Genomic DNA, 14,109 nt, shown 5'->3' on the forward strand with positions numbered 1-14,109 from the left:
TTCAGGCTGTGGACTGCATCATCAAGCAGAGTAACGGGAAAGAACATCGGATCAAACTGAGCCACTCGATGAACGAGACCCAAATTGAATGGTTCAAGGCTGGCAGCGCCCTCAACAAAATGGCACGCGACTTGCGGGCATAACATTCTATGCACAACGTGGTGTGAAATAAATCCCTGTAAAAAAAGTTCTCTTTGATTTGCGTATGTTTGCAAGAGAGAAATGAATCAAAAACACTGCTTTGTGTATTTGACTCTATGGTGTTGTGTTTAGCCTAGAGAAAGATATCTCACAGTTTAGTCAAAATCCTTTGATACCACATGGGACTAGGTTGATGAAAACTGTCATTTATGGCTTTACGTTTTAAAAAAAAACTATGTACAAAGGCATTTAATATTTAAAAAGGTTTTATTTTATTATGAATGAATTGTGTGTGAAGTAAACCGACAAATAATTTCTCCAAATGAAGAAAAGTAACTTTTTTGCACAGGATGAATAAATGACCAATGATGCCTTCTGTTCTTGCAACTTCAGGGCCAGCGATTTTCTGACTTTTTTCGGATCAATACCATGTCGCATTGTGGTTTGTTTGAACTTGCGTTTGCCTCCTGCAGCCGATTTTACAAAAGCTTTTTTTTTTATAACATCCTTGATGTGAAAAAGTTGATGTTTTCTAACTTTGAGATAAGAAGGAGAAGTGTGCTCTTTTTCATACGTTTTTTCAACTCGCACAGTCACAATATACGTACGTTCACAGTTCGGAGATCGTACGGGTAGGGCCTGCTGCTCTTGCGTCAACATCCACGTATTCTGAGAGCGTGTCACTGCAAGGTCCCAATTATCTCAACCACCCCTCACTTGATGCCCCAAACACCTCCCTTTTTCAAATGCACCTTAGAATGAACTTGCCTGTATGCAAGCACTGTAAGTTTAAGTATAGGCTCTTTATCTCTACCCTCCGTGGTACCACGGACTGTTTAAAAAAAATGGAATGCTGTAAAAATTTAAGAAGTGTAATTTCTTGAAGGTTACGTAAATTTATTGTACCAATTTTTGTGTGCATATAGATTAATGAGTTCTGCAAATATTTACCAACAGAAATTAAAACTACACGTATTTAATATTACATGTGTAAGGTGTTTTTCTTATGAGAGACAAAAGAATTGTACAGTTGGTCACATGAGGGCAGTGTTTAGTAGCAGTCCAATATGTTTTCGGCGTTGGTGGCCTCACATGACAAAATGTCTTCGAGGAGTGAAAGTGGGTTTTCTTCATACACATCAATGCTTTTGGTTTTCTCTGCCAATATGGAAGTCAAATCCGATGTGAGTACATGAGATACAAAGGCTGCTAATTCTTTGAAATTTTTATTTTTGGTTTCTGGATCTGTATTAAAATTGTCATCTGCCTGTAGACGGTCTTTCAAATTCAGTACAATTCTACATGCTTTCTCAGCGACAAGCCTGTCACAGTCATCCATGGCTTCCTTCAGGCATGTCAAACCGCCAGTGGACCACATTTCCAGCAAGCCATGCCAGATTTGGTCACAAGATGGCAACTCTGCTGCTGTGAGCTTCTTGTCTGATGTATTCACCTCGTTTATTCTATTGTCTGGTAGGAAGTGATCCACCACGGATTTCCAAAATCCCAGCGTCAAAAGCTTCACTTCAAAGTCCCAGTCTTTGCTAGCATGCACCATAGCCTCATACACTGTCTTTTCAGCAGTTTCATTCGCTTCATCCAAGATTGCTTCATCAGAAGGAATATCATTCCTCTCACTGCAAGTTTCCTTTTGATGGTGTCTCTTGCAACTGTGCTGTTTCAGCACGTACATCCTGATCTCAGAGTGTCCAGTAAACCAGCTCAGAATTGCCTTTGCCGCAGCTCGTCTCGGAAACGCTTCCTCATCATGCAAAAGAACTCCAATTATTTCAGCAACCACTTTCTCCTGAATAGTGTGAAGAGAAAAGGTGGACAATGAATCAATGTTTGGGGTGTTGACAGCATGGGCTCTGAGAATCGTAAGGCCAGAGTTTAGATGTACAGGTAGTATAGTGGCCCCTTTGAATTTTGCCGTACATTTGACAATATAAGTCATCTTTTATCTGAGTTTAGTATGGACTTGCCTCTAAAGGAATCATCACTCAATGATTTTAACATAATCATACACAACGCATTTCTGAAACAATGCTGTGACAACGTTTGGAAATAGGCTGTTTCACAGTAAACTTCCTGAAACTGCGGCTTATATTAGGAAATTTATTATACAGTCACTGGGACAGGGAGAAAACAAATGCTTCTATTGCAAACATCTTCCTGATCCAAGAGAAAGTGACAATATTGGTGGATTGATAACCACACATACCTGACTCAATTGAGAGTTAGACAAGAATTCATTCCACAGTACATCACAGGTAGAGATCTGACAAAGTGTTTGTACGGCTGTTGCCCTCACGTAACTCTCAGCATCAGTCAGTTTCTCCCAGGCCAACTTGTACAGTTGATTCTCAATCATCCAGTCTGTAAGCAGCCTATCACCTACACAAAAATTTTGTTTAACAAAAAACAGTAAATACTTCTCTTCATGTTGTAAGAAGTTGATGACTGCTCCAATAGGTTGAACCCGGAATTCGAATGGACCACAGTCAAAGAAAAATCACATGCACAAACGCGGACAGCAATATGTGTATTTCCAAACATGTTTGAACATGTAGGTTTCTTCGTATCGTCATTACGTGATCTTTTGGCATACTGAATCTGTAGACCACCACGCATCCTTTTTTATTCCAGAGTGGAACCATTGAACAAGTGACATGTTACAAATATTACAGAGGAAAAATCAATTGTTAATTTTTCCGTAGACGTAGATTTCAAAGCTGACTTGTTCATTTCATTCTTTCACAACACTCAGTGTGCCAAAAAGCAATCATCTCACTGTACACAAACAATTATAGCAGGTCAGATAAAAACAATTGCAGAGCAGTCAACAACTGCTATCATTGACACTTGAAACTAACATACCTTGGAGCTCAGCAGAAGAACAAATCGTGCTGGATACACAGATTAAACTTTCTAAATCATAACTGTTATCCTGTTGATATCAACTTACCCATCTGTTTGGCCAAGACTTTGTCAAAGAAAGCCACAACGGAATCTCTAACTTCCCAGCGGCTGTCGTAGCTTCTCTTGTGCAAGACACTGGCAAACTTGCCTGACAGAAACTGGTTCACTGATTGAGGCACCTCTGATGTCGTCAGCCGCGGTCTCTTGACGGACGGCGCCGTCACATCATAGTTGTCATCTTGCTGTGATTTCATGTACTCATGGAGATGGGAAACTATGACATCAAGGGCTTTGCTAACAACCTGAAGAAAGAATGTGTGAAATGCTTGGCCGAATATTCATTACTACTCTAATTTCAAACGTTTTCCAGAAATTCTACATGTCCCTGTCCAGAGCGAACTTTAGCCTAAAATTCCACAAACTGCCTTTTTTCTCTGTTTTAACCTGTTATATCCCTAATTCCCTGTAAACAGGTCCGCAATCACCATGGTTAATAATGGATGTGGGCTAAACCATGGTGGTGAAAGGGTTAAACTACAAACTGAAAGATTTGTAACAAGAATATGAAATTATTGCAAATTACATGTCTTTGTCAAAACCCTGAAATGAATACTTGTAGTTTTATCTGTTTTGTTTTATGGTAAGAATCATGTCATAATACCTTAACCCTTTGAAAGCCCAAACCAATTTTTGTTGCCTTTGTAAAATATACCCCAGTCAATTTTTTTTCAGATTTTTGCCAAAATTTTGATAAAAAACTGTAGCCACTGAAATATGATGTCCATTTGGTCCAAAATTACAAAAAAACGACAGAAAAATTCATGAAAATGTGTAAAATGTTGCACTAAAATTTTGGTGGGAAAAATTATAATACCAGCATACAACAGTCAAGGTTGACTTATGTGAACTTGTTTCACGGTCTTTCTCTCTTTTGACACAAATCTTACATATCAATGGTGATGATAATTACAACAAGGTTAATTGAAAATTCAAGAAAATACAGAACTTATAATATCAGTTTTCTGTCATCATGAATGCTTAATTTACATAACCTTTGAAAAATCTATGGCCATATTGCAATGAAACTTCCTGAAATTATGCAAAATAAATGTACTTACCACACACTCTGATTGTGGATTGTCAACAATCTTCACCAGTATTTCACTGATTCCTGTCATTGCTGCACCTGTGAATTGAAATATCAACAAATAAATACATGACCAAAGTATTTCGCAGTACCATCTATTTCATGATAAAATCTAAAACAGCTGAAATCAAGTCCACGTCTAAAGAAAAGTCAGAGTCTAATGCAGGCAGATGTTTCTGATTGAACATATTATCACATGCAGTGCCAGTGAATTGAATACAAACCAGAAAATAATACAAAGACGCTGTACTTCGGACGGCAATATATATTACTGCCCTGAAAAGGGACTATGCCAAATAGTAGGTGATCATTTGCAAGACATCAGGAGGGCATATGGTCTCTTGCATTGAGGTTCCATGGTCCCTTTGGGAGCTATAACATTTTTATTAAGTGTCTCTCCAAAATAGTTTTCATACCAAATTTTTATTTGATTTGCAAATGAAAATCCTATGCTTGATTTCCATGACAGACAAAACTATGTAAAAATACAAGATGAGTTTCATAATTGAACAGCGCATGAATAGATTTGAATCAGTCTTATGTCTTATGTGGTTTATCAATTTTCGTGGATAATTAAAAGAAATAGCTTTCCTCTGTTAAGACAAGTACTTTCATCATTTTCAGATCCCGAAGTTGTCAAGTTGAAAATAGTTCTGGGTTGGTTTAAATGAAATGATGACTATGTGGCCCACTACATCATCAACAATTTACAATTGAATCCCATGGGGCATGTGAAAGTCTGTATATGAGACATGTAAGAATACCATATCCTGGCCTGGTTCCTGTTTTCATATGAGCTATACAGTGTAGTCTGAATGTCATCAATCGTGGGGATCAAGTTTGTTCTGATACCTAGAATTGCATTCTTCCTTTTGCCGCCCCTCTCCCTCCCCCCTCTCTCTCTCTCTCTCTCTCCTTCTCTCTCTCTCTCTCTCTCTCTCTCTCACACCACACACACACACACACACACACACATATTTCAAATAGTTACATTGACCTTAGATGGTCCTGCAAGAGTGTCCATGATGATTGGTGCAATATTTCCAGTCAGTCCTATCTGTGACTTTGTACAACAGCTGTTTGACTCTTACAACCAATGCCATTGTAGCTTCTGATGCATTGTAAACCTTTTGTGTCAGTCAGTGCATGCGATTCGTGAAGTCTTGTCACGGGCCATTATGGTTTGAAAATGTAAAACTGCAGTTTCGTAGCGACTAATAACTTTGACAAAAACCTAAAATGAACCGGACAACTCACCTAGAAGACATGGCTTCATGCTGAGAACCAAGGTCAGATCCAAGATTGCTCTTGTTAGCCTACTACTACCAATGGCATTTCTTGCCAAGGTAGTTGGAACTCTGGAAGGATTATCTGTGCTGCATAGGCTCAGAAGATGACTTATATATTCTATTGTCTGGATCATACTGGAATCTTCAAAAGACACATCCTGAAACGCCATAAGTGTGAAACATTCTCAATAGTTTTTCCCTAAAAAGATTTCCCGCAGCCAAGCAATCCCTACAGCGCCCTCTGGTGTTCATTACACTGATTGTTCTGTTCAGAGGAATGCGTTGGACGGATGACTAGATACATGTAAATCCTGGTCTACAAGATTCATGTATGGGTATGGTACCTACGAGGATCCACAATGCATGTTTATTCTCTTTGTAAAATCAAAAAAATTAACCATTTGAAAAAAATTGGCTTGTTGAAGCAACAGCCTACATTATCTAAGCAAAGTCATACGGCATCTACAGTGCAATTATCACGAATGCACACCCAAAAAAAATTGTTGAATCAAATATCGTTGAATTCTCAGATTGCATTCAAACGATTCAGTTGACCAAATCAAGCAACTCTGAATATTGACCCTTCTTGACCCATACAGAAATCTGAGTATAACAGTGTCAAGTACGGGAACATGACAAAATTATTTTTTTGATCCACTTGAGGACAGGGGATGTGCTTCAATGCACAACTGTGAAATGTTCTCGTTTGCTGTGAAACAAGGCGAGGTACATTTCACGCATAGCTGGCAATGACACACTTACCTGTGACAAGACTTCACGAATCGCATGCACTGACTGACACAAAAGGTTTACGCATGGACTCTTTGACGACAATTGCTGTTTCAATGCTTCGGGTACGACTACGGTGTTTGATGAAGCTTCGTCTCCCCAAATAGCTATAAACGGCAGCACAATAACATCGAGCAATCTGTGGAACAAGTAGGGACACACAACTGTAACAGATTCCTGAACAAAAACAATCTCCCCTTACCTAGGTATAAATTGCACTAGTAATGAAATTTGGTAAAATTTGTTTTCTTTGCTAAAGTTGAAAGTGAAATCACTTTTTATTCTTTTGTACAGATGATCAAAATATGCCAGAGTCTAAGAGGGATGGATTGTGCATTCAGATCAAACCATTTTGAAAAATAAACATTCCATATGACTGATCAAAAACTGTTACCTACTGTAAAAGGCAATATTACATTTCAGAAATACGGTAACCCAAAAGTGATACCACATGCAACAAATATTTGAAAAGAAAATAATTGCCTTTGATAAATTTTCATTGGCGACATTGATTGTCAATGATTAGAATGCGTCGGTCATGTAAAAACAAAAACGAGCAAATCAGAGTCTTTCCATGCTGACGAACAAATTTCCAATTAAAAGCATCCTGGCACCAAACCTTGACTCAAGTGCTGTTTTCAATTTGAACAGCTGCCAACTAGAAATTACCATCCAACCTTTGACACAGTACGTGTGAAAATCTGTCTTAACCTTTGACCTCGACAAATATACATTGGACAATCTCACAAGTTGCAATCCTCACCAATTTCGAATCAGTTTGAACAGTCTGTCAGCAAAGAAGACTTCAATTTTGAAACGTTGCTGAGTTTTATACTTGATGTGTTGATGAAATCTCTCTACTACTCCAAAAATGTTGTGACGTTAATGCAGAGTGGTATAGCTACTCTGCGACATTAGTTTATCACATTTCTCAAAGGCTTCTCTACACTGTGAGTGTGGCTTGAGTGTTTGTTGTCAGTCCAATTTTACCAGAACAGGGTTAATGACTGGCAAATGGCGTATGCTTGGCATAAAACTTGCTCTTGGAAAACATGAGATCAAGTTTAACTCTAAAGGTGTGAAAACTTGACGTTAAGATGCACATCTGACTGTTTGTACATGAAACACTTGGACAGCTTATCACTGAAGAAGTGAGTGAAGTGGAATCACTCCCAGTCCCTGCTCCACTCTGCAGCTTCTAGCCTCTTAGTCTTACCCACATTGATGATGATGTGCTCTCAACATCTGGCTTGATTTACAAAGCCACTCTAAAAACAAAACCAGGCCTCACTGGCTATACAAGCCCAGTCAGTCAGCCTACGCTAAGCTTAAAATCAGGGCAGGAGAGGACCACACTGTGCAGCCAATGTGAAGCTGTGATTGAGTATATGGAGTCAAGATGAAACATCTAATCATTGAGTATCCAAACATCTGCTACTATATGCTTCAGATGGCCTTTCTACTACTGGTACATCCATGGAGCCATTATATTTTTTTTGAGTGGCGATGCAATCTGTCATCGATATAAAACCACTAAATTTCAAACATGACAACTTTTGCACTTACTGGTTGCTAGGGTGATGACAATACAAACACTCTGCGAGTTTCAACGCTGATCTGAATCTTCCACTCATAACAAATGCCGACACCATTTGATTCAGTATGTCAGTCTTAAGCCATGTACATGTATCTGTAGACCGTCTGCTCAGGAGAAAAGAAAAAAGATTAACAGGCTGAGTGATAAGTACCTTCAAAATGAAAGTTTTACACATCTGCTCACGCATTGCTCAAAGGAAGATTCAGCAGCTATTCCGTTCAATTTATCAATAACAAAAATCAGGGGTCATAGTGCAAATTTATGCTTTGAGAAGTTGTGATATTAGAAATCCAAAAAGGCCGCTATTCTTTGCTAGATGCTCGGTGAAAATGATATTTTTGACATCATGCATACAAATTGAAAACTTGATTTCCTCAATGGGGTTTGAAATGAGTCCAAACCAGCTTATAGACCGGGAAAGAATTGAAGCTCTTTGAAAAGCCTGTTCGAAGGTCTGTCCCAAAGATCCATTTTCCCTCAAACTGATTATTCCTGCATTTAAGATGTAACTCATGCTAAATATATTGGTAGAAGGTACATCTATATTTACACCTTGACTGAAGTTGCTATTATTGTAGACGACCTCACACTTGGGGGGAAGTTCATTTTGTTTATTCTACAGGCATACAGTATTCTAAAGGCCTACCATTGTTTGTAAACAATATAAACATGTTGACAAATAATGTGCAAATCATTCATGACCTGCCTAGCATGTTCTCCGATCTGCAAGAAACAAAGTTTCCTCTCATCTTCAGAAAACATTCGATACTCACTCCTTTCTGTGCATCCAGAAAGCAAACAGCTCAACAACATGATCATCCATGGCGGCACCATCTTCCCGGCCAATCAAACCCTGGCAACAGGAAACCAAATCTGTCTCCTTGGCGATGGCGCAGGCAATAGAGTAATCAGCCTCAAAGAGTTTTCTGATCAATTGTAAGATGGATACAATCAGTGATAGAGTGTTTTGTTCCTCAGCGTGTGCATCGTTCTGTACAAGGGTTTCCTTGAGGCGTTTCATAAAGCTGCTGTAGGTCTTCATGTCAGACGTAGTCTTGTTTGTCACAGATTTGTTTTCCTCTGAGGAGACAAGGTCGTTTTTAACGACCTTGCGACCTTCACAGTCATCCTCCCAAACTTTGGTGTCAAAATCCGATTTCAAATCCTTCACACTGCCAACACGCTGCTCCCTGGTCATGCTACAGTCCTCAGTGTTTCCTGCTTTGCTGTCTGATTTGTGCGACATTAAGATGAAAGCAACAAGGAAATCTTGAGCGGCTGAGGTAACAAACATGCTTTTGTCATCAAGGCACAAGAAGGCACTGTCCACTGCTCCTGTTGAATGAAAAAAATGAAAAAAAGCAATTAGCCAAAATGCCATGAAGTAAATTATGTCACTCGAATGTCAATCCAATGATTTTGTAAGGCGCTATCCAGCGTTTACATTTTCTAGCTGGTTTGGGCCAAATTCATCTACTGGTCAGTAATTCTGGTTGGCTATTTTCTCATCAAGAATTGTTTCAACAATGTAAGGGAGCACCCTGCCCTTTCTGAGGGAAAATCACAATGCTATGCAAAGAAGGAAACTTCACAGCATCAGCCCGCAAAAACAACTCGGGGCTGTCAGCTTAAATTTTCCAGCTGAGAAAATTATTAGTTTAGTAAAAAATCAGGAAATTTGCACAAATCAATGTGCTCACACATACCTAATAACCATCGTTATTTTATTTTACCAACTGTGACAAAATTTTCTATATCCCAGTGATCACTGGCTATCTTTCCTTTTTTTTTAAGCTCATTTTTCTTGATCTCATGGAAAAACAAAAGCAGCACAGCCATGTTCCTCCATGCATGATGGCCAACTATATTCTTACCTATTTTTGTGAGAATACCTAGTGTGCCTGTGTTGGTTACCATGGCGTTGACACCTTGAAACCACGCACACCTCACAGCTGCATCCTCCCAGTATTCCCCTTCCTTGGCCTTCTGGAAAGCTGTTTGTGGAAGAGCATCCCCGGTCTGATCAGCGCCATTGCCAAGGTCATCAAGGGCATCAGAGTGTTGGCATAGTACTCCAGTCAGCCTCAACCCGAAGGCAAGGGTCTCCGCTTCACAGTTTGTGCTTGCGATCTTCTGGAGGAAAGTACTGACCCCGGCACTCTTTTGGAGCAATCTGGTCCTGGTATCTGAAAAGAAATTTTACGGAGTGTGTCATGGCAACTGGACTTCAGTCAAAGTAGCCCTTCGTTCAATGCACCATCTTTCGAATTATTTACTTAGCAAGTTGCAAACAGAATGGGACAACCCAACCACACTACACTTACTAGACTTAGCTCTGCATGGCAGGGCTGTGTGTTACCGGCGATACCACATGTGGTGGATGGTGGGAGGCCGTACACGTGGTGGGAGTCCGTATAACGCCGGGAACGGGGTCCAGACACTTCGCACCAAAACCAGTTCGCCCCACACAACTTCGTCCCAAAACCATTTCGTACAAAAACCACCTCGTCCCAAGTACTACCTCGTCCAACACCACTTCGGGACCGCCACTTCGCCCCAAGTACCATTTCGTACTAAAACCACTTCGCCCAAAGTATAGTACCATCATAGCACTACCAACTCGTCCGAAAACAACGGTGCCACAATGTATCATAACGTTGTTTTCACCTGCAACTTTGAAGCATTTATGTGTCAGGGCATTTTGGCTTTCATGAACCATCGGCACAGTAGGCAGGGCTAGCTACACTACACTTAGCTGCAAAATTGTAGCTCTACGGTGAGGCGGTCGGTGAGTTTTGGTTTTTGCGACCTCGCTCACCAGTAGAGCTACAATGCCGAAGGCTCTGAAGCATACAAAATAAGCACGCTGCACATGGCACGGCATTTTGATGTAAAATCCCATATATTTACTGCATTTGGTCATACTGATTTATCACTACTGAAGATTAAACACTATACTACACTAACCTTGTCGTGTATGGGTTTTGGTATTTGTTCAAATACGTCGATCGCGTTCCAAAAACATTTCTTGGAGCCGCCATTACCAACTTCCAGTAATGGCGGCTCCCAGAAACACGCTCAATGTTTATGGAACGCGATCGACGTGTCTGTGCTAATACCAAACCCCATAACGACAAGGTTAGTGTAGTATAGTGTTGAGTCTTCAGTAGTGATAAAGCGGTACGACCAAATGCAGTAAATATGTGGGATTTTACATGAAAATGCCGCGCCATGTGTGGCGCGCTTATTTTGTATGCTACAGGGCCTTCGGCATTGTAGCTCTACTGGTGAGCTATGTCACCTCCATGCAAAAACCAAAACTCACCGACCGCCTCACCGTAGGGCAGATCGTCCATGTAGCCGACACGAACACGAAGTCTTTGTTACCGGCTACCAAAAACTATGAAAAATCGTAAAAGTGAGCAACCAGCTGAAAGCATGGAGGTAGGAAGAGACTACCTCCATGCTGAAAGTTAGTCGAGGAGACCTTAACCGCATATCATTTGCATCTCATTGTCGGCTACATGGACTGTGTGCCCAACGTGGAGCTACAATTTTGCAGCTACACTACACTCTACATCACACATTAGGTACACTGCTACAACTCATTGGCTTTTAACCTTACCTGAAACGCTGATCAGTTCCTTCAACCAGCTAAGGAATTTTTCAATACAAGTATCATCGACTACGCTTTTACTCGGATCAAGTAGAACATCAAACACCTCCGGAAGACGTTTGAAGCACTCATCCATTTTCAAATTCACTATTCTGAGTGTTGTACTTCCACTACTCAGTAAACGCTCGTTCCGTGACACTCAGCAGGGTACCGCCGCTTTCATCGTATCTCAATTTTCGTTTGAGAAAGCATGCTATCCAGACAATTGGTGGTACTTTCGGGACAAATGTAACCGAGGAATTTGCATCTATGTGATCAGATCAACCATAATACAATTGCTTACGAGGAGAGCGTGACTAACCATAGGCGCAGCCATATTAGTATGATCCCAGAATGCACTTCCATAGGCTACTTCCGCTAACTCTGAAGTCCGCGCCCTGCTCCGGGGAACTTGCAAAAGCATTGTAAACGATAGTTTGCAAATTATTTGCAGTCAAAACTGAATTTTACTTATCTATGTGAAACGATTTTCCAAAAGGAAGGTTTAGACCCCATATCATTTTGTTTTTTAATAAAATAATCAACTTTAAATAATATACCCCTTCTCGGCCCATAAATGGACGAAAGCAAAAACTTTGCACGACATTTCGCCTCGTACATTATGTCGTGCAAAGTTTGCTTTCGTCCATTATGGGCCGGGAGGGGATACATTATTGCTATTACTTTATAGTTTTGGCAATGCCATTGAATTTGTAGATGTAGAAAACGTCGGGGCCACAATAAGCTTACAGGATAATAGGATAGGATAATCTGGGTAATGACGTCAAACAATTCACCGGTATTAATAAAGCCATAATATAATCGGCATTATATTATACCTTTGTCAATACCGGTGAATTTTGTGACGCCATACCCTCAGATTATTACTTATAATGTATTCCGGTCCAGCATTGTGGCCCCACATGTTTTCTACGTCTTCAAAAACACTGGCATCCGGGTGTTCGCCCCAGTGGGCAAATGATATGAATGTCGGTACTTGCGTAATATGAATAGACACAGCATCAATAAAATAGTTTCTATGCGTCATCAAAGTTGAGCTTCCTTCCGCAATGCAATAATTAGAAAACCTTTGTTGTAAACGACAGATCTGGCCTAGTGGTCAGTGGCAAATGACATATAGAAATTATTTTATTTAGGTTTCACAATTACTGCTGACATTAATATAATTTTCTCAGTAACTCTCTGAGGAGGAGATATGTCTGCTAAGCAGAACAAACCTCTCATGGAGCTATTGAATAAGTACGTTTGCATGGCATTATTCGGCGAAAATTTGTCGCGAATACAATAATAAAATGAGGCTTCATTCTCAAATAAGTTTAATGGGGTGGGATGGGAGGGGGTGGGGGCTGGAGGAATCTCGATGGAAATCTTTTTTCAGGTCCCCAAATACCCTCAAAAATTTTCAAATCCCCCATCTATATGGTTCTTTTAAGTCCCCCCCCCATTATCATATAGCCAAAGTACGCGCAGAAAATAATTAACAACTTGCAGATGTTCAACACTATCTGTTTTAACGCACACATAAATATTAGTGGTTAAAGAAATGTTGTCAGCAGTTTGTAGAGTCATATCCCTAAGGCAAGTTCTTGAATTGATGCATTTTTAAATGCATCAGGTGGACTTTTTGGGTTTATCAGTCTAAGCCGACTTGAGTCAAGCCAAATATTGCCGGGTCACGTCAATGGAACCCACTGAAGAGCACCCAAAATGACGATCATTAGAGAGTATTCAAAGTGTAAATTCCTGACTACACTTTGCAAAATGTTGAAAAAATTAGCTGGGTGACCTACGGCAAAAAAATTATAAAAAGTATATATATGACCAAGATGCTACTTTTGAAAGTTTTACAAAATTGACAATAACGAAAGGTTGAAATATTCCGTCAAATAAAACTTTTAATCTCTGAAATTTTGGGTGTAATAATGGCAAATTTGGTAAAAAAATAACAAATTCCATTTATTCACACACTTTTTAATAAAATTTGAATCTTCACCGTTCAAAGTTTTAACTTTGGTCATTTTGTACAATGAGAATGTGATCATTTCATTCACTGCGTGAACCTTGAAATGATTGGTTTTATATCTTGATTATGAGTGATTTTCATGAAAAACAGTGACTTTTCATCGTACGTTGGTACAAAATCAAGCATAGTGACCCTATTTTTTGCCTTTAATATTAATTATATATTGTAATTAAAATACCAGAACTCAAAAATCCCTAATTCAAAAGTATAACAATAACTATGCACTTTTTCTGATCGTGCATCCTTTAGCAAACAATATTACAAGCATAAAATTTTGATAATTTTCAGTATTTTTGCTTTTTGTATTTACTCCAGTCTCTTGTTTGACATCTTATCATGTTGAAATATTCAGTATTCAGCTTATCAACACAATCTACATATGTGTTATGTACACATATTACTTTTAGTTTTATTTCATATACATGTTAATCGAAATGTCAATATACCATAACATTGCTGCATATTTATACTCAGGCTATGTGAATAGGTTTAAAGCATTTTAACATGAATTTACAAAAAACAACA

General features: G+C 39.4%; 2 protein-coding genes across 2 annotated transcripts in view; one reads left to right on the forward strand and one right to left on the reverse strand.

Annotated features, from left to right (window-relative positions):
• The window catches only part of LOC139151322 (aconitate hydratase, mitochondrial-like), a 57,195-nt gene extending 56,072 nt beyond the window's left edge, over positions 1 to 1,123 (forward strand). Inside the window, exon 22 of the mRNA XM_070724018.1 lies at positions 6 to 1,123. Within this exon, the coding sequence (XP_070580119.1) occupies positions 6 to 143 (138 nt within the window). The 3' untranslated portion in view covers positions 144 to 1,123. The remainder of the gene's footprint in view (positions 1 to 5) is intronic.
• LOC139151321 (BRCA1-associated ATM activator 1-like) lies at positions 390 to 11,896 on the reverse strand. Its single transcript, XM_070724017.1, has 10 exons — positions 11,511 to 11,896; positions 9,760 to 10,071; positions 8,659 to 9,220; positions 7,855 to 7,989; positions 6,262 to 6,427; positions 5,468 to 5,657; positions 4,182 to 4,249; positions 3,110 to 3,365; positions 2,366 to 2,538; positions 390 to 1,948 (listed from the first exon to the last, which is right to left on the reverse strand). Exons 1-10 carry the CDS (start codon positions 11,635 to 11,637, stop codon positions 1,193 to 1,195), a joined length of 2,745 nt encoding a protein of 914 aa, XP_070580118.1. The 5' UTR covers positions 11,638 to 11,896; the 3' UTR covers positions 390 to 1,192.
• Positions 11,897 to 14,109: the final 2,213 nt, after the last annotated feature.

Source organism: Ptychodera flava, chromosome 15, assembly GCF_041260155.1.
Source record: "Ptychodera flava strain L36383 chromosome 15, AS_Pfla_20210202, whole genome shotgun sequence".
NCBI lineage: Eukaryota > Metazoa > Hemichordata > Enteropneusta > Ptychoderidae > Ptychodera > Ptychodera flava.

Coding starts and splice junctions, on each gene's coding strand:
- LOC139151321 (XM_070724017.1), bottom strand. CDS start 11,637: ATGGATGAGTGCTTCAAACGTCTTCCGGAGGTGTTTGATGTTCTACTT. Junction 10,072..11,510: donor GGAACTGATCAGCGTTTCAG/GTAAGGTTAAAA, acceptor ATTTCTTTTCAG/ATACCAGGACCAGATTGCTC. Junction 4,250..5,467: donor CATGAAGCCATGTCTTCTAG/GTGAGTTGTCCG, acceptor TTCAATTCACAG/GTGCAGCAATGACAGGAATC.